General features: G+C 37.4%; 1 protein-coding gene and 1 non-coding gene across 12 annotated transcripts in view; one reads left to right on the top strand and one right to left on the bottom strand.

The window, feature by feature from the left end:
- Nucleotides 1-26,155, top strand: part of VPS13B (vacuolar protein sorting 13 homolog B) — an 851,071-nt gene that overhangs the window by 656,344 nt on the left and 168,572 nt on the right. For 8 of the 11 annotated variants that reach the window (XM_055546536.1, XM_055546537.1, XM_055546534.1 and 5 more), the window contains one exon: nucleotides 8,603-8,998. In XM_055546536.1, coding sequence (XP_055402511.1) covers nucleotides 8,603-8,998 — 396 coding nt within the window. Of the gene's footprint in view, nucleotides 1-8,270; nucleotides 8,313-8,602; nucleotides 8,999-14,938; nucleotides 15,273-26,155 lie in introns of those variants that run through there. The other 3 variants (XM_055546543.1, XM_055546538.1, XM_055546546.1) reach the window with 3 other exon arrangements.
- On the bottom strand, nucleotides 23,845-23,916 carry TRNAC-ACA (transfer RNA cysteine (anticodon ACA)). Its single transcript has one exon. It is a non-coding gene; the product is annotated as a tRNA-Cys (tRNA).

The raw sequence follows: 26,155 nt of genomic DNA, 5'->3' as shown, positions 1-26,155 counted from the left end.
GGGCCAGCGGAGGGCAGCCATGCATAAAGGTTGCACTGTATGCAGACAGACATACAGAAACCATCTAAAATGGAAATTATTTAAATCTTTTAAATATCTAGTCGTCTCTTACAAAAAGTTAACGTAACACTTGTCTTGTGCTTTGTGTGTAGACTGTGCTTTGTATATAGCTTCTCAGGTGGCTCAGTGATAAAGAATCCGCCTGCAGTGCAGAAGATGGAGGAGACAGCACAAAAAGTTTAACCCATTTTGAGCTGTTAAACTTGTACTGAATAAATATTGTGAGCTGTTATTGATGTTGCTTTGGGAAATTGATCTTTCTGATTTTTATTTTATTTTTTTTTTTAAAGTAGAAAAGACCATTTAATGATGACTTTGCAAATTTCAAGTGTCTTTCTGATTTTTAAACTTCTTAAAGTTCATATTTGGTAGAATAAGGTTGCTAATGTAACTCAAATAGATTCATAGTTGAAATTCACAAATATGATTAGCTTTTTATACATATTTAGCTTCTAGCTTTCAATACATCTAGCTTTTAATACACATTTATTTTTCTGAATTATCAGCATTTGACTTCTACTGATAAAAAAGAACCTTCTTTTAAAACTTACTTTGTAATATGAGCCAAGACCTAGGAAGGACTATATTCTCTTTCCTAATTAAACTACTTGAGATGGTGCCAAACTGACCTGTGCTTTTCAGTTTTACTGGTTTAACTGATTCTAGTCTAGCTATTGAATTAAAGCCTCTAATTTTCACGTGCCACAGTATTTGGTGTCAGTAAGATTAGAAATTATCCTATGGCTTCTGTAACATTTAGGAGTAGCATTGTGTCTTTTTCACCTTCTGCAGAAAGGGCACCCTGATCTCACCATTAACGGTGTTAGTGTAGGTGTTCTACTACACTGTTGGAAGGGCCATGGAGAATGGAAAGTAAACCTGAAGAACTGGCCCAGTACAGAGGTGGTTAACACTTAGGTCTAAAGTGGGCCTCCCCTAGACATAAGGGCACACACAGTCCAGCCCTTTACATGTGAGGGTAAAAAGTAAAGGGGGTGGAAAAAACTGTCCTGTCATGCATATGACAAAGTCATTGAAAGAATTTTCTTTCTTTTTTATTTTTTAAATAAAAGAGAAAAAAATTAAAATGTCCTTCATTGGTACATAGTTCTGTGGATTCTAATACATGAGTAGATTCATGTAACCACTACCACAGTCAAGATACAGAACAGTTCTGCCACCTTAAATTCTCGTGGTAGTCCTTTGTAATCACACTTGCCCCTAAGCCCTGCTACTGCTGCTGCTAAGTCACTTCAGTCGTGTCCGACTCTGTGCGACCCCATAGACAGAGCCCACCAGGCTCCCCTGTCCCTGGGATTCTCCAGGCAAGAACACTGGAGTGGGTTGCCATTTCCTTCTCCAAAGCATGAAAGTGAAAAGTGAAAGTGAAGTCGCTCAGTCGTGTCCGACTCTTAGTGGACCCCATGGACCCCTTCCAGGCTCCTCCATCCATGGGATTTGCCAGGCAAGAGTACTGGAGTGGGGTGCCATTGCCTTCTCCTCCCCTAAGCCCTAATCTCTGATAATTACTGCTCTCTGTCACTTCAGAATTTTTATTTGTCTTGTCTTTTTGAGAATGTCATACAAATCTAATCATACAGCATGTAACCTTTTCAGACTAGCTTCTTTAAGTCACATGCTATCCTTGAGATTTGTTGCATCTGTCAGTAGTACATTCCTTTTCATTGCTGAGTAGTGTTCCATTTTATAGATGTGCCATATAAGAATTCATCCATTGAAGGGCATAGAAGTTGTTTCCAATTTTGGTGATTATGAATAGAGCTACTTTAAACATTTGTGTACAAGTAGTTATGTGATTATAAGTTTCATTCCTCTATGATAAATACCTAGGCTTGGAATTGGTGGGTCATGTAAGTCATAAGAAGGGGCTTCTCTGGTGGCTCAGACAGTAAAGAATCTGCCTGCAATACAGAAGACCTAGGTTTGATCCCAGGGTCAGGAAGATTGCCTGGAGAGGGGAATGGCTACCCACTCCAGTATTCTTGCCTGGAGAATTCCATGGACAGAGGAGCTTGGCAGGGTGCTATCCATGGGGGTCACTAAAAGGTGGACACGAATGAATGAATAACACACACACACACAAGAAACTACTAAAATGTTTCCAAATTGCCTGTATCATTTGACATTACGCCAGCAATGTATGAGGGTCCCACCAGTTCCGTATCATCTCCAGCAGCTTATATTGTCAGTGTTTTTTTTTTTTATTTTAGCCATTCTAGTAGATATTTCATTGTCATTTTTATTTGTACTTTTCTAATTCCTAATGATGATGTATGTGGACTGTTCTTGATATTGCTTTGGGAAATTAATGGATACCATACTAGTCTGTAGTTGTCTTTTGTTATCTTTGTCTGGTTTTGGTATCAGTAATGATAGTTTCATAAAATGGATTTAAGTATATTGTCTCCTATTTTCTGTGGTACAAGAATAAGAAGAAAAAAATGAGGGATCTTCATAGTCCCTACGGGCATTAGGAATTCCCTTCCCATTACTGAAGCCAGAAATAGAGGCTTTTTCTGACTACTCCCTCTATCCACACCTGATGCCCACCTTCAGGTTTTTGGCTGCCCCAGACTATAGAATATTGCCAGAAAAAAACGAGCCATTTTGGTGGTATTTTGAAATTTAGTCATCTTTCCCAATCTACCTGTTACGATTTACTTTTCAGAGTCTTCAAATAGCTGCTCTTTGTAGGTTTTTTTTTTTTTTTTTAAGCTGTAATATCTCCAGATGTTATAGTTCCATCTTTCCTGGAACCCTGAAATAATATTTAAAGAAAAGGAGTTGGCAACTAACAAAGAGAAAAAGCAAACTATATTAGAATTTTTTGCTTTGGAGGGAAAAGGTAAAAGAAGCTAGGGCAAACATTCCTAGGCCTTGAAACTTTATTTATAATCACATTAGAAACTGGAAATACTCCATATTAGCATATGGAATTTGTATTGGTTTTCTATTGATGAATTACAAATTACCACAAATATAGTGGCTTATAGCAACGCAAACTTATTGTCTCAATCCTCTAGGTCAGAAGTCCATTTGGATTTAGCTGTATTCTCTGCTCAGAATCTCACAAAACCAAAATCAAGATGTCAGTTCGGCTGGGCTCTAATCTAGAAGCTCTGTGGAAGATTCCACTTCCAAACTCATTCCATCTGTTGCATAATCCACTTCCTGTGGTTGTAGGACTCAGGTCCCTAATTCCTTGTTAGTGGTGCCCAGTGCCACCATCCCTCACCTCTAGGGCACCCTTTTCTTCTCACATGATCCCTACTATCCTCAAACTAGCAATGACAGATCATAGACCCATTTCAAATCTCTCTTGACTTCCCCTTCTGCCTCTTCCTTGTACTTTGTAAGAGGCTCGAGTAATAGATCAGCCCACCAGGTAATCTTGGGCTTAACTTCAATTTACCTGGAATGTTTATCACACCTATAAAATCCCTTCCAGCACAGCAGTACCTGGCTTAGTGTTTGAGTCAATAACCAGGGGACAGGAATCTTGGCAGAAGGGGGTCATCTTCAGAATTCTGCCTCCCACAGAACCAGATTAGAGATTTCTGGTGTGCTCCAACACGAAGTGATCAAATAAGTGCTTCATGCTGAGTTTGAGGCCCAACACTAGGTATTAAAGATGAAAAATGTATACTCAAGGATCTTCTCTATTGGTGGGAGACATAATCTCACAAAAGATACTTATGTAGGACCAGCTTTGTGGAACGACTTGGAGAAAATGTTGAGCATTTTCCTGGAGATTAGACATTAGGCAAAGAAAAGGTACATTAGACCAAGGAGCAATGTGATCAAAGGCCTAATGGTATGACATCGCACAGGCTGGGGGATGTGGGCTCTGTAAACTCTTTGATATTTCTGGAGCTTTAATATTTGAGGCAGGCAGTGGCTGTGGATAAGAAAAGGCAGGATCTTTTTTTTCCATTCTAAGGAGCTTCATCTTCTATCCCATAGGTAAAAGCCATTACAGTTTTAAGCAATAGTGAACCACTCAGAATCACATTTGAAACAAATCATTTGGAAATTACTCCGTAGCCTGGATTAACAGGAATCGGTCTAGACAGAGAAACCTTTAGGAGGCTTTATATTAGCTGAAGAATATCAAAGGCATGAAGGGGAAAAAATGGGGAGTGGTTGGAATGCTGGAGAGAAAGAGATCGGATTCAGGCAATTATTTTGGAAATAAAATTGACAGAACTTAATCATTGAGTAGATTTGGACCAGGAAAAGAGGGAATGAAATGAGTCAAAAAGTCAGATTTTTTTATTTGAGCCAGTTGGTAGATTAGAGTTATTAACTGAGACAGAGAACATAGCATGTGTGAGAGGAATTCCCATGGACAGAGAAGCCTGGTGGGCTGTCGTCCACTGGGTCACAAAAGAGTTGGACACAACTTAGTGACTAAACAAGAAGAAGAACCAACAATGAGAGGAGGTGATGGATTGTTCTGGATGAATTGACTTGATGAGCCTGTGGGAGTTAAGTAGGAAGAAAAAATCCATTCCTTTTTCTTCCCCCTTCATTACATCATTAAATATCCATTTTGCATGTGTGCTAAGTCACTTCAGTCATGTCCAATTCTGTGTGACCCCATAGACTGTAGCCTGCCAGGCTCCTCTGTCCATGGGATTTTCCAGGCAAGAATACTGGAGTGGGTTGCCGTGTGCCCTCCTCCAGGCGATCTTCCCTACCCAGGGATTGAACCTGCATCTTTTACATCTCCTGCACTGGCAGGTGGGTTCTTTACCACTAGCACCACCTAGGCACTCAGAATATTAAGATGTAGAACAGCCCTTATTTTTCAGGAGCTCATAGTTATCTGGACCCTAAGCAGTAGCTATAAAAATAAATAGATATCTGATGATGACACAATCAGGATATTCTGGAAGCAATGAATGAGAGGCACCTTAGTCCACCACAGTGATCAAGAAAGGCTTTTCGAGAAGAAATGACTCAAAGAGTCTCAAAGGACAAGTTACGCAAATAACCAAAGATAAATAGTTTGGGTTTTCTTGTTTTTTCTTGTGCCCCTGGGACCACCATATCTGAGATACAAGAATCCATATTGAGATAGCACTCAGCAGCTCTCATGCATACCATTCTATGGATGTTTTGCCAATCTACAGTCAGGGAAAGTGGATCCCTTAGGCTCAGCAGTTGGTATAGGTAGATATTTGGGCAAATTCCTGAGTAGGTCAGTGAATTGTTTTTATGGCTACTTCTGACCCTTACTTTAAATCTCATGAATCCAGGCAAAAGCAGATAGCTTCTGGCCCCAGTATCTGAGTCTTCTTTCCACTTTAACTGTTTAGTTTTTCTGTTGCTGCTATCATCTGTTAAGATTGCTCATTTTTTTCATTGTGGTAAAAGATGGTATTATTTTATGCGAGGTCATAAAATTTAGAAGCCCACATAAAAAACTTTGTAGGCAGAGCAGGACGATGTATGAGTCATTTGAATCATGCAGTACCCTAAAATATTTTGCCCACCAACCTGTTCTGCAAGTCAAAAATAATGCCTTTCAAAAATGATGCTGGTATAACTGGATTTCCCTATGCAAAAAAAAATTTAAGTTGAACCCCTACCTCACACAAAACACAAAAGTTAATTTGAGAGTAATTATAGACCTAAATTGGAGAAGGAAATGGCAACCCACTCCAGTATTCTTTCCTGGAGAATCCCAGGGACGGGGGAGCCTGGTGGGCTGCCGTCTATGGAGTCGCACAGAGTCGGACACGACTGAAGCAACTTAGCAGCAGCAGCAGCATAGACCTAAATGTAAAAAGGTAAAACTATACAACTTGTAAAAGAAAGCGTAACTGTGAATCTTTATCACCTTGGATAAAGCAATGATTTTTTGATGTCACCAAAAGCTCAAACAGAATAATCTGTTGGACTTAACAAAAATTAAAATCTTTTGTGCTGCAAATGACACAATCACAGAAACTGAAAAGACAATTCACAAAATGGGAGAAAATATTTGCAAATCCTATATCTGATAGGAAGTTGTATCTGGAATATATCAATGTAAAAGACTCATACTATTTAATAAGAAGAAGACAAAAAACCCAATTTAAAAATGAACAAAGGTGATAGACATTTTTCTAAGAATATATACACATCACCAATAAGCATATGAAAAAATGCTCAACATCATTAATCATTGCTATGCTAAGTCACTTCGGTCGTGTCCAACTCTGTGTGACCCCATAGACGGTAGCCTACCAGGCTCCCCCGTCCCTGTGATTCTCCAGGCAAGAACACTGGAGTGGGTTGCCATTTCCTTCTCCAATGCATGAAAGTGAAAAGTGAAAGTGAAGTCGTTCAGTTGTGTCCGACTCTTAGCGACCCCATGGACTGCAACCCACCAGGCTCCTCCGTCCATGGGATTTTCCAGGCAAGAGTACTGGAGTGGGGTGCCATTGCCTTCTCCGCATTAATCATTAAGAAAATACAAATCAAAATCACAATGGGATACCACTTCACACCCACTAGGATTGCCGTAATCAAATATAACCCAGCAATTTCACTTCTAGGTAGATACCTTAAAGAATTGAAAACATATTCATATAAAAATTTGCATATTAACATTCATAGCAGTATTATCCGTGTGTGCTAAGTCACTTCAGTCGTGTCTGACTCTGTGTGGACCCTATGGACTGGAGCCCACCAGGCTCCTCTGTCCATTGGATTCTCCACTGGAGTGGGTTCTCGTGCCCTACTCCAGGGGATCTTCTCCACCCAGGGATCGAACCTGTGTCTCTTATGTCGGTCTACCTGCATTAGCAGGCGGATTCTTTACCACTAGCACCACTTGGGAAGCCCCAGCAATATTATTCATTAATAACCAAAAAGTAGAAACAACCCAAATGTCCACAAACTGATAATGAATAAGCAGTATACTACAGTATATCCACATGATGGAGTATTAGTCAGTCATAAAAAAAGGAATGATGTACTGATGACATATGATTCAACACAAATGAACCTTAAAAATTTGTATTATGTTAACTGAAAGAAACCAGACACAAAAAGCAGGATTTTATGTGATTCAGTTTATATGAAATGTCCAGAATAGGCAATCTATAGAGATAGAAATTAGCTTATTGGTTGCCTGAGGGTTGGAAGTGGGGAATGAGTAGGGACTGCTAAACAGCATGGGAATTTCTTCCCCCATTGGTGGTGATAATGTTCTGGAATTAGATAGTAGTGATTAGTACACAATCTTGTGAGTATAATAAGAACTATTGAATTGTACACTTTAAATAGGTAAATTGTATGGATATGTGAGTTAATATGTCAATAAAGATGTTAAAAAATAATTTCTTTAAATTAGGGTGTTTTTTTCCTGCTTAAATAAATATAGGGAACAGAGAATATTTTAATATTACAGAAGGTTGACTCAACTGCCTGACCCTTTCCAGTGGACAGTTAGCTAGAAGCAGTTCTCTCAGAATTTTCCTTAGTCTGATAAAAGAAACCCAAGGAAAGACACACAAGAGGAATGGTACCCGGAGCAAGCCTGGGTAGCCAGGAGGAAACTCTAAGGTGCTGAAATCTGAAGAAGATGAACAGAGGTCCTCCTGTTGAAAACAGAATATGAGCTTTGTCTGCTTGATAATTTGCTATTCCTAGCTTCATCTATGATTATGTCTTGTATTATCTCAGGCTGTAGTGAAAAGAATACTTAATTAGGTTAGTTAAACTCAGCCATTTACTGAACACATACATATGAGAAACACACTGTGCCAGGCACTGGGTATAAAGATGAGTGCTGTACTCTGCTCTCACGATCCGTATAGTCTTACATCTTATTGATGACAGAAACGGAAGCGAGAACGCAAAAACAGAAACGTCTTAATGTCATGTGATTAAGTGACAAATAAGGACGACATCTGGTGTGTGATACATGTAAAATGGAGTTTAAGAGATCTCAGTCTACCCAGGTTACATTGGATGAGATATTTGAAACTTGTTCAACACAGAATACAGGGAAAGATGTAGGGACTTTTCTGGGTTTTAGCGGGTTGAAGAGGAGAAACAAACGTTTTTGTGTATATACTTTATCAGACAGTGGTGGGGAGGCTACTTCAGTTAATCAGTTGGACAGATTATTTATTAATACCAGTATTTGTGTCAAACATTGTGCTGGGTACTAAGGCAGGTCCTTTTAACCCCAGAAAGAAGAATGTCAGCCCAGTAACAAACTGGAAAGGCTGCTCAACTTTGCCTCCAAGTAGAGGGTAGATGTCCATGTGTGGCCTTCAGTCTTCAGGAACAGACAGTTACATGATTGGAACAGGAATGCAGGCAAGAGTAGTGCAGGAAAAGTGTTCCTTCAAGTAACTACATGGAAAGAATAGGTGGTAAGTAAAAGAATTATAACATCTGGCATCCTAATGAGTCCACAGTACAGGTGTTGGGAAACTGAAATAGGAGTTTGACAGGGAAGTAAAGGCTTATTTGCAATAAGAGAACTTCAGTAATTTTCTTACCCTTTTCACTTCTACAGCAGACATCAACTTGGATATATCAAAGCCTTTGAAAGCAAACCTGAGTTTTACCAAGTTGGATCAAATAAACCATTTTTTGAAGAAGATAAAAAATGTACACAGCAAAGCGTCCTCAGCACCGTCAGACGCTGTGCTGAGTAAGGATGCGCTTCCAGCCTCCAAATGTTACCGTGGGAAGTTATCCAAGCTTAAAGTTCATGGTGATGGAGCACAAAAGATTCCATTTCAAGAAAACATATGGAGAACGATGTCCTGCTTTCAAAAAATTTCTGTTCATACTACTCAGATTGTGGTCTCCATGGAAACTGTCCCCCATCCTAATAAACCATGCCTGTTGGCATCTTTATCCACCCTCAGTGGAAGCCTTAATGTCAAAGCAGCGCAGAAAGTACCTGGTAAGTCACAGTAAAGGGGCAAGAGAGATGTCAATGACTTGTTAACATCTAAAACTGCATAATGTTGAAGGTTTGTATTATGTAGAGGCAAAAAGTTTCAAGAACCATTAGAGATGGGTACATTTCTGGTTTCTTGCCTTATTTTAAAGAAAGTGTTACAACAAATTATTTAAGCCTAAGTATTTTATGCCCCAAAGTGTTCTTGTCTACCTCTTTAGGCGTGTTCCTACAGACTTCTTTATAACTGTTCATTCCCAAATTTCTTTTTACCTAACATAGCTGTAGTGTAAGAACAGAGTAAGCATCAGGTTTTGCAAACCATCCAAGTAGTAGCTTTCAAAGTGTAGTCTCGGAACCAGCAGCATCTGGGAGCTTGTTAGAAACGCAAATTCTGACTCTACTCCTGACCTACTGAATCAGAAACTCTGGGCGTGGCGCCCAGAAATACGTCTTCCAACAAGCCCTACAGGTGATTCTGATGTGCTCCATTAAGTCATTGGTAACAATTTATTTAAAAAAAAAAAAAAATTGCTCTGGTGGCAGAAGTGCTACACCAAAAGTAATAGAAGCCAAGGTTCAACTTTGCAGAGACAGTGCCACTGAAGATTCTCAGACAGCAACACCTGCAAGGAAAGGCCCTGCTTCAGTGCCTAGCTGAGCAAAGGAGCCTGGACCTGGCAACTGAATGTCCTTGATGAGTGGAGAGGTGAGAAATTAATGGGCAGTGACATCTACATTGTCCTCTTTTGTTACCATGCCTAAATTGTTCGGTGCTTTTTCACACTGAATCAAAAAGAGTAGGTAGAAGGAATGTGAGGAGGGGAAGAGAAAAAACAAGGTACAGGTGGGGAATAACCATTTTCAATCACAGAAACGGCTACTGTTAAAGTTCAGTGCACTGAAGCCAGAACCTCTGCTCTGAAAGTAAAAGTAGCAAAAGGAAAACATTTTTTCCACTTTAATTTGGAGGGAAGAAGTGGGGCTAGAGGGGTCCTATAGGGGATAAAGTAAATCCTGAAACTGTATGCAACTCAGTTGCTTACTAAAAAGTGGCAGCTGGGACTAATTGTATAGTCAATTTGGGCACAGTAGTTGACGAGGTAAAGAAGAAGTTTTGTAGTTGAGAAGTATGAATTTTAGGCCAAAAAATAAATGATTTATTTCTTTCTTACCAGAAGTATTTGTGACCAAGCCAGCTTAAAAGCACTGTATTTTTTTATTGTCTTAAAAGTTAGAAATGAAAAATGTAAGGTCCAGGGTACATGAAAGACTATGAAGCACTGAAGGCTACAATGTCTGATTTATCCACAAATAAATTACAATCCAGACCACGCTGGGACCATTCCCACGTCTTTCCAGTTGTACCTGAATCATAGCAAGGAAAGGTTAGGACTGAAGTAGAATGAAAGCATTTAATATGTACTGTGCTCAGTCATCCTCATTTCTTGTTTCATTCATTTGCTATTCATATTCAATAGTGTCTGTTCTCAGTAAGTTTCTCTAAAATATAATTAAAATCTTCTCACTGACCTTTTCGAAGTAGTAGATGCATTCTGGTTGTGTAACTTGTTTTACCCTTTAGTACCCCATTCTTTTTATAGTTATAACTCTTATATCTAGTTAAATACAGTAGAAACTATACCCTTGACTAAGAAATACTTTATATAACTATAATCTGTAGTGTCCAGCAAATGTTCTTAAGTAGTTATTTGCATCAACAAATCAAATCAGATTGAAGTTAGCCATTTAATTAATATGGATAGAAATAGTTTTAGTATGAGTGTAACAAACACCAAATCTGTTTTATCTACATTTCTGCTTGATGTGATGGCATGCTCGAAAAAAAAAAGAAAACAAAGTTGGCAAAATAATAATAAATTATGATTAAATGAAGTGAGATTGAAAGCTCTAGTTATTGTTGTAGGTTGATTTCTAGGAAATTATAATTAAGAGATTACTATGTATTTTTCAGACATTGATTTTCTACCAAGGAAAATTTTTAAGAAGTAAAACATAGTTTAAGCTCTGAACATTCATTTAATTGTATATTTACCTATCTTAAAAATTCATGGTTTGCAACTTGGATGAAATATATGCAAATATATATTCAAGGTTTATTTTTAGTAAGTTGTAAAAAGTATTTTCCAGCCAAAAAAAAAAATGTCCTACCAGTAGTCGTATTTCTTTTTGTATTTTCCAGTGACATCGTTCTGTACGCAACCAAAAGTTTTAATAGTGTATCTTTGAGCCCAATGGAGTTAATGTCAGATTTTTATAGTTTGAATCTAATACAGAAATACTTAACTGTGTCTTTGATTTTACAGTTTATATAACTATTGCGACCATCTGCAGCAGCTGCACTTTTCAAATTATTTGCTGAACCAAATTGAGCACAGTGACAAAAGTAGTCATCTCAGATGTACTATTAAACAGAGAAAGAAAAGGAGCACTGCCTTGGTATAGCATAGCCATCTGCTGTACAGATGTTATTGTATAGAATGACTTAAGATAAAATAATTGTAGAAAATTTTCATTAAAACCTCAACAATTTGCACTTGTTTATGCGAATCTGCATAACTCCCCAATGAGACAGCACACTTGGGGTTTCTTTGGTTCTCACTCACTTTCTCTTTGATCCTTTTTGATGTGCTGACTTTAATAAACACAGTCAAAAACACTGTGCAAAAACATCATGGAAAAAACTACAAAGGAACAATTATAGCAGCAGAAACTACTCTAATCCCTAACTTACGCAAGCTATTTTTAGTGAAATATTTTTTTTAACACTCTTTATGTGACAATGTTATATAAACAGGGTAAAACAGTCCTTTCCAGATGAGTTTTAATTTAGGAGCTGAAATAGATTTGTAATGCTAGAGGAATCTTACATTCTAAGTAATATTTAGAGAAACACAATTGGGAATGTGTCGTAGGCATGTTTCTTCACTTGTGAAAAGTACAAAAAATATTTGAGTTTGCCTAATGATTATATTTTTTTTAATTATCTAAACCGTCATAAGCTTATGGGAAGTGTGTGCAGAAAGGAAATAATAAAAGAATGAGAGACAAAAGTTAATGTTCTCCCCCACGACATTCTCAGTACATTTAAATCTGAAATGCTTTTATGTTCATTTACTGGTTTTTACAACAAAATATGTACAGATTATTCACTGAAATGTTTTCATCATTTGAAACAGAATGAAATGGTTAAATATTTTCCACTTTAAAAGAAAGTCTGTGAGTTCTTCTTAGCTTTCTGTACTATTCCGTGGCCCTAAACTATCCGAGTTTCAAGGGACGTGGGTTTTTTTAAATTCCATTCTACAGATGCTAGTGTAGCAGTGACTTATAATAACCCAACTCATATTTCTGCTAGAATACTTATATTCTCCCATGTGTCTTTGGTAAAATGGCCCTAAAGTTCTGATTTTAGAACTTTACATACAAGATGTAATGCTTGTATTTTTTTAAATTGGTGTATAATCCCCAAAATTTCTATGATTGTGTATAATGCTGCAAAATCTTCTATGATTATGTTATTGATAACGAAATTAATCTTGTTTTAAATTTTTATCTTATTTTCTGAAACATTTTAAGGCAGATGTTTCTTTTACTGTCCATTAAATCTGGCCCATTCTGTAGTATGTTCTTCTTAAAAAAATATAACAACCCGTCCCCACCCCACACACACACACACATCTCGTCTTTTTTGCTGTTTGAAGTATGGCGTTTTGGAGAAACCTTAAGTATATAGCTATAAATTCTGAACCAGCAGTATAGAACTTTGCACAGGCAGGGTGGAGAGTGAGCTGCAGACTTTAGCTCTCCTTGTCAGAGTAAATTATGGCTCTATTAGGGCGGCACTTCTTAGATTTCGGCAAACAAGGGTACACAATTCAGGCTGTGAAATAGCTGGGCTTTAAGCTGCCTTGCTCTTTCTTAGGGGCACGTCTATTAGCAAGCTCCCTGTAGATGAGGAAAAGGGAGAATAGGGTATGAACAAGTTAGGTGGCACAGAGGGCTGGGGAAGAGCCTGAGTGAGGCCATCTTGGCTGGCATGTTAGTCCGAATCAAGGAAAAATTGCAAGAATCCCCTTTCCATAGGGACTGAGGGGACTTTCATCCATGCAGAAAGCAATAAGTTGAATTCCTAGTCAAAGAACTGTGGTTTAAATAACTTTCACTACCCCAGCCTCTGTCATCCATATGTACTTATCTTTGTGTATAAACAAAAAGTAGAAAGCAAGCAAGCATAACCACATTATTCTTCACGGATACAAATGCCTCTTCTCGTGTTCACTGCATTCAGGACCAATAAAAATGTAAAGAACTAAAGCTCCTTTTCATGTCCTGAAAAGTGAAACTAGGTCATTAATTGATACAGAGCGGAGCTCCAGCTTTTCATTCCAGAGTCAACTGACTCTCCTGAGGACAATCTCCTAAGGCGTTGTCATAGCCAGTGGATGCTGCAGAAATGCAAGTAAACCTGAGGGGAAATAAAACATTAAATTAAATATGACTACCTAAAATAATATATTGCAATAACAAGCCATTTACAACACCCCAAAGATTTTTGTTACTTTTAGAAAGAAATAGCACCTTTTTCCAATGCCTGAACAATAGGAAATGAATTCTTCAACAGTTAAAGCCAGAGGACACACTTAACTTTTAAACAGCCACTGAGGATTGAAGTGGAAGTACAGCTTGTAGACAGCTATACAAATCACTAACAAACCTTAATGAATATTGGGTGTGGGCATCAGGGTCCTGTCATATTTGACACCGTGTCTCAAGTAGCTTAAACCCAACACTCAAGGAAAGGTGGAGACCTCATTGGGTCTGTAACATCTGGGGTTTTATTTGTCATTTTGGCATACCCAGCAAGCGCAAAAGAAAGAGTAAAAGGGGATTATCTTGACAATGAAATGAGTTACTGAATCTTGTGATAATGAAAAGCAGAAGAATTCTAATGCCTCTCTATAGTCCCTGAGGTAGAGGTACGTTTATGGTTTTGCAGAAGTAAAATGTAGGCAGGCAGAACAGATGGCCTAGAGTCTGTGAAACCTGACACCCCTCATCTCAGCACTGAGGACCACTATTAATCCTGGTCAGATTCCCTCCTATTACTTTATAACAAGGTTCAAAGTTGCTACTGATGAACTGGCCTGTCCTCCTTTTTTTGCTCTTAAATAACCTGTGAATTACTGATTTTTTTTCAATGATTTTTCTGTGCATAATGGTCAACTACTGAGACATTCACAAACCCATAGGATGTTCTAAAAATTGAATGGGAAATATGTGGAAAAAGTAAAGTTCTCATAACTTTTTTTTTCCAAATAATGTCCCATTATTTTTTTCTCTAATACAGTGGGAAATAAAAAAGGTAAATGCCTAAGTCTCTTGGTGAGTAATTTTCTTGTCCTCTCTCTTAGAAATTATATGCAATGGAAAAGAAATCCCAACATACAGATTTTATTCTCTTGGCTGTAATTGTTATCAATAATATATGATTAGATAGAATTTTGGACAATAATAAATAATGTTAGTACTGCTATCTTAGAAATTATCTTTTTTTACCCCCTCAAAAAACAGAGGCAAAAAAATTAACGTTTGATATTTTAAAAAAAAAAACTTACTAGTAGATATATGATGTTCAGGCATATTTCTATGGTCATATTTTTTTATTTTGCTTAACCAAATTATATGAAGTCGACATCTTTCATTTGGAATATTTAAAATTTTTCTGCTAAAGGGTTTATGTGTTTCTTTTTTTTATTGTCGCGTGATTTTTGTTATTCATGTACACTTTTTTTAGCGCTGTGAGGTTACTAAGTTTACTGCTTTGGATTTTAATGGGAAGCCTTTAAATACCTTAGGATAGTAACTTCAGAAATTTAGAAGAAAACCACTGGGTGAGATTTCTGATGTGTTCATTTCCAGGCTGCCTGAAAAGTAAAATTCGTCCCATAAGCAGCCATCTTCAGATGTCCGAGCATGCTCATGGGCTGTGGCGCAGCGAACACCAAGTACCTGCCCAGCCTTTCATAGACGGAGATGAGCTCATCTCAGACAGATAGCCATCTCCGACTTTTTCTTCTGATTAATCACCGACCTGAACTCCATTTGAACCTTGTTAGACAAAAAAAAAAGCAGAATTCCTGGCCCAAACTATAAAATATAATTAAGCCCTTTTGAAATGATGTGTAAAAGAACATTGCTATACCCCCACTTATAACCACTACCACCACCATAACCAATAAAGTTAAATCAAGCACTGCCTGTAATGGATTAAAATAATAAATGTTCCTGGATTTCCGTGTTTGAAGTACTTGAAGAAAACAGGCTCCCAGCAGCCCGGGTAGCTGAATGCAGGAGAGACATTTATTAATGACGAGTTCAAGGATTTGGCCTGTTTAAGATCATTACTTTGTGTTTACCGTGGGTTACACATCTCTTATATTTTTACACAGCCCACATGTGTCTGCATGCAATAAGGAAAGCTTTTTTTTTTTTTTTTCCAACAAAACAATTGTTAATTGTGTAAATATGGTTTTCTTGGGGAATGTGAAGTCTTCGTAAGGCTCTGCTCCCTTCTAATGTGAAATCTGGCATAGTTATTATACTCTTCCAAGTAGGTTCACCTTCAAATCTTGTCTCCAGGTAGTAGTCTTCCTCCCTATTGTTTTTAGTTACCAAATCCCAAACTTAATCTAGATTCTAGAAAACTGTTGGCCCAAGGTTATGTATTTTAGAAGTGTGTCCCATCGCACTAAACTTTGTGCGTCTTATGTACTATAGGAAAAAAATACTTTTTTAAAAAATACTGCTTTTTATTTCTTCTCCTAGCTTTAACAAAGATATGATAAAGAACCATTCTTCTAGATTTAGATATATTTGAGGGAGTAAAGGGGACAACTAATAAAAATTTCTCATATACACATATTAAAACAGTGTTTCTTGGACAGGAGGGAAAAGGGTGTTTGAGACAACAAAAATTCTGTTAATTAACAGGAGGATATCTCACTGTGCAAATGCTATTGGAGAAGAAAGTTTCTGGTCCTAGTAATTAAATACTAGACATTTCTTTCTTAATAGTGTCTCCTTTGCATCCTAACAGTGGCACCTTATAAGTTAGTATTAGGTGAAATGGACCAGAATTATTGTCGCCCATAGCACTGGAACTGTGGGAAAAGAAGAGGGTTAGAAGTTACTCTTCTCCCACTCCACTGAATTTATGACAGTATTTAGTTTTGCCTGTGGTCACAGCAAATTGCCTTCTCATCCACATAAGCCAGAAGGCTGTTTGCTAGGAAAGTTTTTGGCAAAGCAACCCTGCCAGCGATGAGTGACTGAAGACACATCTTAGATGTTCTTTTGCTCTCTGGCTGGGCCCCTGGACCTGTAGGCTATGTTGGCCTAAGGTACCGAGACCAAGCAAGAGAGAGGGGACAGGAAAAAGCATTTATTGCCAACCCTGTTACCAATTGGAAAAATGAAATTACTAAGAGCTAGCTAACAGCAGTAGTTTTTATAAAGCAACATGGTGCTGGAAAGAGGCAGACAGTCTTAATCCCAGCCCTGCTACTTGCTGGCAGTTGATCCTGGTAAAAGTTAAAACACAGCTCATTTCCAAAATAAAGGCAAAAAACACTTAATCCACAGGGCTGTTGAGCGGATTAAGCGAGATAATGTACACACAGTACTCCACACATTCCTTGGCACAAATTTATTAAATTCCTCAATAAATATTTGTGTTTTTGTATCTTCCTCCCCTTCACTGTCCCATGACCCTTCACTTCAGTCATACCCCATGAATGCTGAGGTCGTAGAGCATTTAATTTTAGAGCTGAAAACTGTCTCAGAGATCATCCTCTCCTTTATCAGGAACACTTTTTATCCAGCTCCATCATCCACACATGCTGTATTTAGGATAAAATAGCTAACTTGACTGCACCGACTTGATATGACTGTAACCAAAAAACTTAGTATATCTCAGCCCTGTCTCCAACAAATTCATTTAAGTTTCTTTGAGGATTTTTGAAATACTGAACATCCCTCATGGACCAGCATTACTATATGGTATTCCTTGCGTATCAGAGAACCCTAGGTTGAGGCCCATTGAGCTAGTCTGAACTCCCTTACTTAAGGATGCCGAGATTAAGTGATTTGTCCAGGGGTACTCCAGGGTGCACGGGGAGCTATAACACGTCTCCTAGCTTCTGGTTTCTATTAAACCAGTCTTTAAAAACCTGGATCACGAGATGAGTATCGGTTTCTAAGCCATTGCAGTGAATTGCTTAGGAAGCCATTTTGTTTTCAACAGTGTTTTGATACCAGTTTTTCTATTCATGTGACTGATTTAAAAAAAATTAATCCACCAGCAGTTTCCTCATTAAGTTAACTAGCTACTGTGTTCATCTAAGAAACTTTCAAAATATATATTTACAGTTATTCTTTCCTCTATAAGCAGGTTGTTATACACTTTCCACTATGCACAGATTTCTTAGTCTGCTTTTTTTAAATAAAGCTACATGATCCAGTCAAGTTTTACTTCCCTAACAAACTGACACCACTGTAAAAACAGCAAGCATGGTGGCAGATTGGAGGGGAAGAAAGAGGCAAAGCATGTCCAGCATCTCCCTTTGGTATGTTCAGTTTAGTTTTTCTAGGATCCAAGAGTTCTAAAACATTTCTCAAAAAAATACCTTTTCCAGACAAATGAAGGTCAAAATCATATCCGATTCTTTGCAACCCCATGGACTATAAATAAAGTCCATGGAATTCTCCAGGCCAAAATACTAGAGTGGGTAGCCTTTCCCAGGCTAAGTATAAATAGCCTTTCTGCCTTTCTTTATGTGAAAAAAAAATAAAATCTTTTCCTGCTGCTTATCATTTTTTCATGTCCAGAGAATAGGTTTGGATTAGACTAGAAGTTCCAGCTTTTACTTATTGATGAGGCCTAGATGAGAGTTCCTGGAAATCTCACCAATGGGAAATCATCAGGTGCTTCAGAGAAGGAATATGTGTTAGCAGGTCGACTAGCCAACCGGACTCTCATTTTGAGAGCTAGACTTTTTAGTAACTTTGTTGGGAAGAACATCCCTGTCAGCTTAAACAGTGGTGTCCATGTAGTTCTCTAACAGTTTTGTTATATTTTGTTTCATACCTTAATCTTATCCTATATTACAACTTTAATAACAGATACAGATATAGGCATATTACAAAATAGGATGTAATTAAATAAGATCTGAACCACTTACATATTCTGATCAAGAGGGGAAAAACCAGCTATTTTCATGATTAGAATACCCAAGTGCGAGGATTTCCCTGGCAGTCCAGTGGTTAAGACTCCGTGCTTCCATTGCAGGGTGCACAGGTTTGATCCCTGGTCAGGGAACTAAGATGTCGCATGGTGCAGCCAAAAAAAAAAAAAATACTCAAGTGCCTTTTTTTTTTTTAATGCTTCAACATAATTAGTTGAAGGAACTAGAAATGAAAAGATTTCTAATCATCTCTTTCGTGGACCAGACTTACAGAATTTTTTTCCTAGTCATCTAATCACTTAAAAAATTTTTCCCTTCTCACTTTCTGAGTAATCCTCATGCTTCACTATTATGCAAATTGACTTCTGGATGTATCTAACAATGCTTGGTGATTTTGTAGTAACCATAGATTATTTCCAGCTGGATAAAAATACCTGGATATGCTTTGCTAGCACGTGTCATCACTGAGTACTCTTTCTGTTGATGTACAGAAGCCTGATGTAGACCGCGCTTTGCACAGTCAGCATGTAGATAGTAGGCACCTTGCTAAAGATCTAGCAGAGATTGACGAGGTAGGGCTGGCAGCATTTTGTAAACATTCTCCAAAGCAAGTGGTTTGCATTTATTAGTCTTCTGAAGGAGTATTGTAAAGGTCAGGAAACTATTTGTTCCTTGAACTGAATTTTTACACTCAATGAAAAGTAAGTCAATATGCAAACAAACCAAGATTATTTCTGTTTATCACACCAGTTGGTTCTGAAATTAACTTCTCCGTGTTGATACACCTCATTTACTTTAAGTGTCTGCCATTAGTTTGCTACAACTGAAATTAAATATATAAATACAGATCTTTGGACAAGGCTAGTGGAAGAGTCGGGCAGAGAAGTATTCTATTGAATGTAAGGAGGTAGAGAGAAGAGGGGATATGTTTGGTCAAAAATGACCTGATCCCACAGTTGCAGAAAGCAAGACAGGATCCTGGGTTGTATCCTGGGACAAGAACAGGACACGAAGGGAGAAACTGGTGAAATTTATATAAGGTTTATTAGTAGTGTTGTATCAATATTAATTTTCTGGCTTTTGAGAATAGTACTATAGTTTATATGAGTTGTTAACAGTAAGGGAAACTAAATGAAAGATCAATTTTGCTGAAAGCCTAAAATTATTTCAAAATTAAATTTTACAAAATGACCTGATCAGTGATTGCATAAATAGCTTTAATAATATCCATGTTTTTTAAAATATTCATGCTTTTAAATTTTATGATCATTCTAAATCTTATAATTTTGCAGCATATTTCTTTATTTTCTTTTCTCATTATTTTTGGAAATTTACGGGAAAATTAAAAGTATGGAAAATGTAAAGATAACACATCAAATGCCTATATACTCTTGAGCTAGAACAAATGTTAGCATCTTGTCATATTTGCTATATGTGAACACACACACAGGTGCAGGGGAGTGGTAAAACTTCCACATTTATTCAACTTTTTCCAGTGTTTCAATGCTAAGAAGTTTGGTGGGTTTGTTTGTTTATTATTTTTACTTGTAGTCATTTTGTCCCACCTTGCATTAGTCCATTAGGAAGAAGATTAACACATGCCTTTAACTCACTTTCTGTTGCCATTTATTCCAGATTTTGAATGGATAAGTATCCATCTTGAATGAACTCTGAGTATTCTTTGTGGCTTTGGGTTTATATGTGTGGTGATAATATAAAATAAGATTCATTTCATCCCAAGGAAGATATTTAGTATGTTTCCTGATGGAAAAAAAAACAAAGAAAACAAAAAGGAAGGGATGATGTCCCATAGGCCAGCTTCTCACAGAGTAAAAGAAAGGGGAAAGGAGAATTAATAACCCTGTCTTGAGTCCCAGGGATTATTTTCATATTTTGTGGTAAAAGTGTGAACTTTGGTTTAGCATTTATAAATGACTCTGTGAAATTTATCACCACTCTTTCTTATGAAGTGATCACCATAATCTCTTATTACTGGTCATTTACACTAAGATTAAAACCACTTGAACTAATATATTTTTCTCTTATTTTATTGTAGCTTTTTAAAAATGTAGCAGGAAATGTTCAGAAGGAAATGGAGGCTCTATTTTAAACTTAAAAACCGGTACTTGTGGGTTAACCTTTCTGTGATCCCACAAGTAACTGGATCTCCTCATCGAGGAGCAAAGCCACAGCTTTGGTGTGTGTAGCAGGTGTAGTGGATAGGTAGGCACGTGAGGATAAGTTAAATTACTTGCTTAAGTCTCAAGAGTAAACCATACCTAATTTCCTTGTAGGTGTAAGACATGAAAGAGAAGAAAGGAGACAAGGGACCAGGTAGGGCACATTTATGTCTACAGGTCAGGTGTTTGCATAAAGCCTTTAGGCAGTGCCTGTTCCTGCATCCTCACTGTCAACATTAGCATCTTAATTCTCAGTATCCTCTGTGAGTTCAAACTCATGATCAGTGCTGGTAGACTTGAGAAATAGGCTGGAGGGGCTTCCCAGGTGGTGCTCCTGGTAAAGAACCCACCTGCCAATGCAGGAGAATTAAGAGATGCAGGTTCAATCCCTCAGTCAAGAAGATCCCCTGGAGGAGGACATGGCCACCCACTCCAGTATTCTTGCCTGGAGAATCCCATGCACAGAGGAGCCTGGCAGGCTGCAGTCCATAGGGTAGCAAAGAGTCAGACATGACTGAAATGACTCAGTACGTATGTATGTACAGACTGTAAAGGATTAGAAAAAGTAAGACTAGAGGGAGGGGAAATGAAGAGGGAAAGAAAATAACAGGGCCTTACAGAAAAGGTGTTCAATTATATATTTGATTTAGAGTGAAAGAACAGACAGCAGATAAAATGAATAAAAAGCAAAAACAAAGTATTTGTATGATAATAGGAAAGTATTTGTGTTTTTCAACAGTTCCCTTGCTTAACGGAGTCAATATTATACATATTGTTGGTTGTCTTTTTTTTCCCCTCTCAATGAGATCTCAGAACTTGAAGCTGACAAATTGAGGCTTGAGGCTAACAAATGGCAAAATCTTGTGATGTAAAAGAGAATGGCAAATCATTCACTTTATCTTTGTGTATACCCCACTGTATGGTAGATAACCAGTAAATTTTGGTTCAATGACGAATACATACCTGCATAAATATCAAGTTAGAAGTTTTCCAGGATATCCAAATTCTCTATAGACAAGTTAGAAGCATGGGAGTAGCACTTATTTCAGAACTGAGGCATAGTTATGGATAATGTCCCAAGAAATTATCCTTAAAGCCATGATAGTAAAGAAGTTCACTGAAATATCCTGCATAAGGTGGCTGCCAGCAGCCTTCATTTTCTTGACTTCAAAACTGGAAAGCAAGAGGAACGGTTTCTTTCCCCAAAGTATTGTGCCTCACTGTGTGTGTGTGTGTGTGTGTGTGTGTGTGTGTGCGTGCACACACGCAGGTTGCCATTTCCTCCTCCAGGGGATCTTCCCAACCCAGGGATTGAACCCACATCTCCCTTGTCTGCTGTGTTGCAGGCAGATTCTTTACCAGCTGAGCCTCACTGTTTTTCATTAAATCTCATGTTCATTCTTGAACCAGATCAAACCCCAGTGAGACTCAAAGCTGAAAATCTAGAAAGTTCAGCAGGTTCCTAGCCCTACGAGTCTACTTTGTAGAAAACCAGTTATCAAATTCTGCCATTGCTAAAATATAGCTGTAGCTGGGTCAGCACCTGACTCAACTGCATGGTCTCTTGAATTTCAGTCGTAGTGTGTCTCTTCCCTCCTCAGTGTGCTCCTGAGTCTGATGCCCCTTTCTTCCTGTTTCAGGCTCCCAGATGTTTGCCTGGCCATTCATTCACTATATCTGGGCCATTTTCCCAAGATCTCAGTCCCTACCTTTATCTTCACTCGCCCAGGAATTCTAGGTGTCTTGTTCTCTCTACCTGAGCAAAAAAGAATAGAATTTGTATGACAGTAGGAAAATGTTCATGTGTTCAGCAGCATACACAGTAACACAAAGGCTGTCAACATTTCGATTTTTTTAATGTAAAAATGCAAGTCTAGAATTTTTTCTTACATCCCCTCCTCACTCAGGCAATAAATACTTATAGTTGTGTAATGTTAGGGAATTAAGAAAAACCTTCCACCAACACTGCATTCTTTGAGAAGAGGTAGGCACTTTCTGAGGAATACATAGTAAATTTTCTCATTCCAGTTCTACTCTTTTTTTAAGGTAAAACCACAGAAACTACTTTAGACAGTATAGTATCAGTATTTTGAGATCATTGCTGCATATTAGAAATAACTAGTAAGGTTCAAATTCTGTATGTATGTATGAAGTTACTTCTACAAAGAAAATTTTATGTACTTACAAATGTCTTTGTATAAATGAAAAGTGCTGTAGAGAGAGTGAGAAAGGTAATATTCATCTGTATGCTCCAGACAAAATGTTGTCAAGCCCGTTCTTAGACTTTCAGGGATAAATATCAGCCCTTCCTTTTGATAGTCTTTTTTTTTTTTTTTTTTTGGTAGATGATTACCTTTGCTTTAATAAAGTTGTCCTTTATGTCTGTCTTAGTTCTTTTGCTTTAATTTTGACCACTCTCTCCAAGTGATGTTTTGAGGATGATTAGAAATGAGTACATCTGAAGGAGTACTCTGCAGGTTTCTCACTATCATAGGAAGAGATTACAAATAAGAAAAGGGACTATGCATTTAAAGTGGATAACTGACAAGGATGTACTGAATAGCACAGGACCTCTGCTCAATTTTATGTGGCAACCTGGCTGTTTGAGGGAAAATGGATACATGTATATGTATGACTGAGTCCCATTGCTGTTCACCTGAAACCATCACAACATTGTTTGTAATTGACTACACGCTAATACAAAATAAAGAGTTAAAAAAAGAGAGAATAGGCTAGAAACCAAATTCTGTGGTTTTGGATTAGAACTAGAGGTATCAGTATGAATTCATTTAAAGTATTTACTGATACAGAAAAATATTGATGTGTGTGTATACATGTGCAGTAAACATACATATACTTCTTAGCCCACTCTGCTGAGAGGCTCTAGGAGCAGTGACACCTTAGCAGCAATGAGCATACCTACCACCCAGATTTTGGTTTCTAGCTACCGTTCTTTAGCAAAAGAAATCAAAACTCTGCAGAAATGACTAATGCTAGAGATGGGATGGGGAAAAAAATACTATTGAGCCTGAAACATCTTGTGGCCAGAAAATAAAGAAGTTATCAAAAAATGATAGGGATATATCAGAATGACATAGGAATCAACTTGAAGGGATTCCCAATGGCCAAAAATTTAAGCAACAAAGTAAAATAATGAAAGTATTAGATTAGTGCTCATAAAATTGATATCCATGAATCCATACTGGTATAAATAAATAATTGAACTAATAAAGAGGGTAGACGGGACAGCTCTTTTTACTATAGAATGAAAGTGAAAGTGAAGTCGCTCAGTTGTGTCTGACTCTTTGTGACCCCGTGGATTGTAGCCTACCTGGCTTCTCCGTCCATGGGATTTTCAGGCAAGAGTACTGGAGTGGGTTGCTATTTCCTTCTCCGGGAGATGTTCCCAACCCAGGGATTGAACCTGGGTCTCCTGCATTGTAGGCAGACGCTTTACCATCTAAGCCACCAGGGAATTAGCTAATAAATGTAGAAGAAAAGAGAAATTGAAGATTAACATTACCCGACCCCACAGTGATAACTGTTGCAAGCAAGAACCATTGATGAATGCTACTAATTTAGTGACTGAAAGTTTGATGTAAAAGAGGATACATGGATAATCTCCAGATACCTCCCCACAAGATAATTATTATTTACATATGGAAAAATAACAGTGATGAAACCTGATAGACACCACTTTAGCTATGTTATGAAGATTAATATTACCAGCAGGTAGTAAAACATCAGTATCGCTCCACTATGATGCGCTGAGAAAAATATCACTTCTCTTGTATTCTTGCCAAAAATGCATAACCTCATTCTAATGAGAAAACACCAGATAAATCCAAATTGAGAGATACTCTGCAAGATAATGGCCTGGACTGTTTAAGAGAATCAAGGTCATGAAAGACCAAAAAAAAAAAAAAAAACTAGAGGATCTGTCACTAATTAAAGAAAACTGAGGATTCTAGATTGGATCCCGGATCAGAAGAAAGACTTTAGAAGAATAGAGTTAGATAGAGTGACATAGAAATTGATAAGTGTTAGAAACATATCTAAGAGTGAGCTCTCAAAGTGGGCCCCAGATTTATCCAATCCGGGTACCTGATGAGAATGATAAACACTAAGATTTAAAAACCTAGAAGACCTTTAACACTTCCTGTGTGAGGGACCAATAGAGCATTCACATTAAGATTGTTGTTGTTAGTTGCTCAGTTGTGTCTGACTCTTTGTGACGACCCCCTGGACTGTAGTCTGCCGGGCTCCTCTGTCCATGGAATTCTCCACCAGATAATGGGGTATTTCATTGTAGGGTAGTATGAAGATGCATGTATTCATATTTGAGAATAATGGGTATTGTAATTCTGACATTCCTTTAATGCTCATTTGCTAGATGATTGTACTCAATTAAGCCCTACCTTTATAATCCCATTGTGACAAATTTCTGAATAAGGAATTGATATGTTTCATTTAGCAAGTACTTACTGTTGAGAATTAAGCATTTTAGGAAATATAATGCAGGTAAGTCAGAAGTCATTCTGTCTCTCCGTTAATAAAGATAATTGTTGATTCTTGTGTATTTGAGGGCCTGTTCTGAATTTTTTAATTTACTGTTCTATTTTTTTTAAGCGAAGTGTAGAAAATTATGTAAGTGAAACAGAAGTCTTATTGCCACAATACATTTGATGAACAAATTTAAGAAATTGATTTCCACCGTCACGATTTTTAACAAAAGTCTTTAACCCTCACATTTTTGTGAATGTGATTGTCTTCTGTGGAATATTAGAAGTTGCATGGTTTGTCTTATTTCTAAAGTAGGAACATACAACATATATGCAGTTTTCAAGTCTCCACAGAATTAAAAAAGCCAATGTGGGTATTGTACTTTGAAACATGTATACCGTGGGTCTAAGGTGTTTTTTAATCTTTCATCTCTTTTAAGGATCAAATATCATTAGAAAAATAAGCCATAGACATTACAAATGTGGTCTGGTGAAATTCAATATTCACAATGACAATTCAGAATATGGACTCCTTAGGGGAAAGTTAACCCACCACTCTGACTTTTCATCCAAATATCTTAAAGTGTGCCATTGGTTTTATGAAAAGGTTTTGATCTACACTTCTAGTTAAGTTCAAAAGAAAAGCTCCATTTTAAAGTGTATTCCTTTTCTGGATATATTTACTTTGAACTATAGCATATAGTTTTTCCCATAAATCTAACCTGCCACTATCTGTTTTTAAAACTTTGTAAACTTCAAGTGGTTATGATGTGTGAAGTTTGGATTAAACTAAATTTTTTAGAAAACACATGTTATATATTTTGATTGTTTTGAATTTTAACATGGGCCAGTCAAAAACTTGAGTGTCTAGCAAAGTAATATACTGTACTCTGTTACTCTAAGAAATCACAGAAAATTGCCCTCTCCCATCATGTTAACAATAGACAAATGAAGCAGCTGTTCTCATTCTTAATGTAGTTGTTTGAAAAACTTGCACAGTTTAATGAAAATGTCTCTACTCATAAAACTTAAAATGCTCACACATGGAAAAAGTCATAATGTTTTGGCAAATATTGCTTTGTTAGGAATGTGAATAAGGTATACCTGCTTCATAGCTAGAATTCTATATAAATGGCATGAAACTGTGGGGAAAAGCCAACTGAAAAGAAAACTCTGACAAAGGATGAGTTGACACTCTTAAAAAATTCAGAT

This window comes from Bubalus kerabau, chromosome 14, assembly GCF_029407905.1.
Source record: "Bubalus kerabau isolate K-KA32 ecotype Philippines breed swamp buffalo chromosome 14, PCC_UOA_SB_1v2, whole genome shotgun sequence".
Classification (NCBI taxonomy): Eukaryota; Metazoa; Chordata; class Mammalia; order Artiodactyla; family Bovidae; genus Bubalus; species Bubalus kerabau.
Note: the sequence above shows the minus strand (reverse complement) of the source record. Positions and strands in the feature narration are given on the sequence as shown.